Source organism: Dryas octopetala, chromosome 3 (assembly GCF_963921425.1).
Source record: "Dryas octopetala chromosome 3, drDryOcto1.1, whole genome shotgun sequence".
In the NCBI taxonomy this organism is placed as follows: Eukaryota; Viridiplantae; Streptophyta; class Magnoliopsida; order Rosales; family Rosaceae; genus Dryas; species Dryas octopetala.
Genome location: NC_141368.1, coordinates 17,460,096 through 17,465,000, shown reverse-complemented (window position 1 = coordinate 17,465,000; position 4,905 = coordinate 17,460,096). Strand labels below are relative to the sequence as shown.

The 4,905-nt window shown below is 31.8% G+C and overlaps 1 protein-coding gene across 1 annotated transcript; it reads left to right on the top strand.

Annotated features, from left to right (window-relative positions):
* The first annotated feature begins 688 nt into the window (after nt 1–688).
* On the top strand, nt 689–3,276 carry LOC147291463 (WUSCHEL-related homeobox 11-like). The gene is made up of 3 exons (XM_086238182.1): nt 689–1,304; nt 2,294–2,469; nt 3,259–3,276. Exons 1-3 carry the CDS (start codon nt 689–691, stop codon nt 3,274–3,276), a joined length of 810 nt encoding a protein of 269 aa, XP_086094308.1.
* The last annotated feature ends 1,629 nt before the right edge of the window (nt 3,277–4,905 follow it).

Here is a 4,905-nt window from a genome sequence, read left to right as displayed (position 1 = left end):
TTCATATTTGTATGATCTAGATTGTTTTGTACAATTTTCATTGATCTTGTGGTGATTCAATTAATTAGCTGGAAATTCTTGAATAAAGAAAATAGTTTTGAGGATTTTTAATGATATATATATCTACTATTATAAAGCCGGCACACATATTTGGTGTTACAGACTTTACTAAAAATGAGAATGCCTGAAATACCATTTATTAATTAAAAAATTCAAATAAAAATAACCTAATAAAATGAGGGTATAGATGTAAAAAAAAAAAAAAAAATAGAATTTAACTTCTATCGTATTGAAAGTACATGACTGAAATTGCCAAAATTAAAAAAAAAAAAAAAAAGACCAAAGTTGAAATTTCATAAAAATACAGAGACTAAAAACTGTCATTTAGCCTTCTTTCTATAGAGATCAAGGCGGTTGGACTAAATAAGAGAGATATTCTATAATGTTTCTAGTTGGAACCAAGGAAATTCTTACCATAAGGGAATTAAAGGCCATAAAACAATGTGAAGGGCACTTTTGTAAATTTAGTAATCAACAGTCCCTAAATAAGCCTTTTATATAGCCTCACATCTTTGAAGCGGTTTGCTATGTACTCATGTACTTCATTCTTTTTTCCCTTTTCAACCTAGGTTTGATCAGCTTCAAGAACACTTCTTTTCTCCTAGCCTCTAGCTTATAATCCACAGCTATGGAAGATCATCAAGGCCAAGAGCCAAACAGTCCAAGCAATAATAACAACAATGGCTCCTCCGAGAGAAGTAGTGAACCAGTAAGGTCAAGATGGATACCGAAGCCAGAGCAAATCCTAATTCTGGAGTCCATTTTCAACAGTGGAATGGTAAACCCTCCCAAAGAAGAAACCGTGAGAATAAGAAAACTGCTAGAGAAGTTTGGCGCTGTCGGCGACGCCAACGTCTTCTACTGGTTCCAAAACCGGCGGTCAAGATCTCGCCGCCGACAGCGCCAGCTGCAGGCCAGCCTCGAGCAACGAAACAATACTGATCATCAACAATTTACTCATCAGTACCATGAAAACATGATGAGTAGCAGTGCTCCTACTCCTGCTGCTGCAGCTATGGCGGCTTTTTCTCCTAATTCTTTTGGTCTCGTGGGTTCTTCTTCTTCTTGTTCTTCTTCTTCGTCTTGTGGTGTTCTCATGACAGATAACCATACTGCTGTTGATGATCATTTCTTCTCAGTTTCTGGTCAAATGGGTTTCGATCTGGAAATCGAGCACACCTCATCAGCTGTAACGTCTGTTTTAGGCCCTTCAAGTACCTCAAATTTTCACTTCCAGTCCCCAGGTAACTGCAAACCATTTCAGTTTCACACACATATAAAAAAATATTTTGTATATATTCAGTTTCATTTCAGTTACATATATATATATTCTGTATTTTTATACTAGATAGTATCTTTTAAACGATTTCATCTAAGTTCAAAATTGCTTTATTTCATGGCCAAAAAAAAAAATTGCTGTTTTTTGCTTTGCTTTTTTTTTTTTGGGGGTAAAGATCGAATTGCTTTCCATTTCTTGAGTAAGTTTTATTTCTTATCAGTTTTCTACTTAATTAGTATTTATTAGTCTTTTTTTTTTTTTTGGTACATAAAATTGGTCTTTTTTTCATTCGATCTCTTTTTACTTTTTCTACAAAGAGTTATATAAGATATATATATATACATTATTTTTCATTTAGAGTAATTATTCTCTAATTTAATTTTCTGATGTAGGAATACTTAAGATTATATATAATCTAAAATATTCCTTTGATTCATGATTAGTATGGAAGTGATGGAAATGTATAAAGTGGTAGTAATAATTTTCTGACGATGTGACAGTTCCCGTGTTGGAATTGTTATTGAAAGCTGCAGCTTTCCTGAATAACATGTAAAAATTTTCACTTTCTTTTCAGTGGCAGTCTTTTAATTATTCCCCTCCTTTTTTTTTTAGGAAAATTTTCCCAAGAAAACTTGTAGGTAATGAAAATCCGTACAATTCATTCTTATACCAGTAAACTGAAACATATTTTTACTAATGAATCATGACTTTCTCCCCTTTCGGTCGGTATAATTTGATAATAGTTAATATCTATTGTTTTATCAACCCAAAAAACTTTATAATTTTTTTTTGCAATAAAAGGACAATCATTAAATTTGTAGCTAAGGAATGTTGTATATATATATATATATATATATATATATATATATTCTGGTTTCATTTTCCAGAATTAGATTATGCTACCTTTTTTCGGCTGAGATTCTGGGTTTAATATGAAGGTTGGTTTATTTCCAGGTCTCATCACAGTGTTTATTAATGGAGTTCCAACAGAAGTTCCGAAAGGGCCACTTGACATGAAAGCGATGTTTGGTGAAGATGTGTTGTTGGTTCATTCCTCTGGACTGCCGCCTCCAATCAACGAATTTGGCTTCTTAATACAGAGCTTGCAGCCTGCTGAAAGCTATTTTCTGGTATATAAGCACATACAAAGCTAAAAATTAATATTATAATATTATGCATATATATATATATATAAATGCTTTAGAGCTAACAGTTAGAAAGATAATACAGTATTAACCAATTAATATAATTTTATAATCCAAACTATTCATATTTTAGGTCTCTATTCAAAGATCAACTTTACAAAAAATCAATCAAATCAGAAATTATTTAATCTATCTTTTTTATTACAATACCATAGAAATATTAATTATTTACCGCTGTGAACTAATGTGCTTTCTCTCTCCATCGTTTGGGGGAAAAATAATTGTAGATAAGGATTACATGTGATCTCTCTAACTCTCTCACAATATATATGTGAGATTCTGTTGTGAAAGATATTATATGTGATTTTTACATACAAAACTCATCGGTAAGTGTTTGCATGCACATGAGTACTGTGGAATACAAACTGGAAAATTGATTGAGAATTTGAGATATGCTATATCTTGAGTTCTTACCAGCTGTAGCCATTTTGGTCTATACAAATTAATTGAACTCTTTATATAAGTTAATTACTGCAAGTGCATATACGATATATACAAGCAAAAAAGCACACTGCCCTAACCTTTTTTGTTTAATAGCTAGGGATATCCGGATATGTATTAAAGGATTAATGTTGTTTATTTCAACACCATATCCTTAATCTTATTTAAGGATGTAAATTTAAATTTCATTTTTAATCTTATTTATTATGAAGTTAATGTTGTTGTTGTAGTTCCAGTAAAGGGCTTATTAAGTCACCAAATTTTTTGTTGCAGGTTTCAAGACCAACGTAAGTAGCTAGCTATACAAGATGCACCCAAAAGTGGGAGCTTCCTACAGATAATTACGTTCCTTAATATTTTTCTTTTCTCCTGCTTACCTTTGTTTCTGGCTTTCTCCATTTGTTTTTACGGGATATATACTAGAAGAGTGGAAACTACACAAGTATTATGTGATTATTAGAGACAAAATATATAGAAATTTATGCCTAAGTGGAAGTGAAACTCTTTCATATAGTACCTCTCGATCTAACCTATTTTGTCATTTATCTTCCAGCCTGGCGACAGATAACTACAATTTATTTTTAAATTTTTATAAAGTTTATCAAGGATCATTAAAATCTTTTTTCGATCAAACGTACGTCATTAAAGCTTATTACTGTAGGATTTACCAATTTGATATAGTTTAAGGGGTTTAGTGAAGAAATTTAGGCATCTATCTCAAAATCAATTGACTATGACAAGAATAGCACAAACCCTTATAAGCCACTAGGCAAGGTTATACTTTTCTAATGTGAGATAACACTCCACATTCTTACACGGCCCCCGCACTTGTGGCGTCACTTTAAGAGCCAAAGACGTGGATATATAACTCATATTGGGTGACGTAGAGCACGTGTGGCCACTTAGCCTAACACACATGGGTGAACCTGGCTTTGATACCATGAAGAAATCTAGGCATTCATCCCAAAATTAATTAGCAATGGAAGGAATAACACAAACCCTTATAAGCCACTAGCTAGGCAAGATTATACTTTTCTAATGTGGGACAACACTCCACATTCTCACATTTAGAACTTATTATTTAATGTTAATTACTTTAGGGTGTAGAAAATCATATATATACTTAGGTTTTACCTATCAAGTTTTGAGTAGGGTTTAACTCTCAAATTTTAAGTTTAATTTGTTCAAAACTTGATAAATTAAGCTATAAGCAATAAAGGACATATATTATGAAAATATTAATTATAAGTTAAAATGTGTCATAATTTCTATATATAACTATAACTATCTTATCACTGTAATTAGAAGACGAAAAAAGAAGTGAGAAAAATGGTACAGGTAGAAAAACGCAAAAAAAAAATAATAAACAAGGCTAGGGAGAGAAAAAAAATTTTGGGCTGATTAGAGAATTCTAAATAGCTTTCCACGGTCCCAACTTTACATTTTACAGTCGTTGGGTAATTTAATTAGAAGGATCGTGGAATTGCCCACTCTGCACCCAAGATTCCCCTTTCCAAAAAAATGAAAAAACTCTAAATAATTAAGAAACTATGAGTTGATGGTGCCATATATAAGCTCACAACGCGGTACCATATATACATGTTTCTTTTGTTTGGCCATGCGGTACCACACATGTTTCAAATACTTTCATTTCCATAGCTCCAACTATCTATTTTGTTTTTTTTTCCTTTCTTCTGTATTAACCCCCTCACGTATTACATCACAATTAGAAACTCCATATGTGTGACAATTACTTATGAGTGATAAGTTTTATATAATTTATATCTCTCTATTATATACACAATGCTAAATGAAGTAATGAGAGAGATAACAGTAGATATATATATATATACTCCCGTTCCATAAAATTTTACTCATAACTTTATATATTCATTCTCTTTTTTCTTCTTGGTCGACACA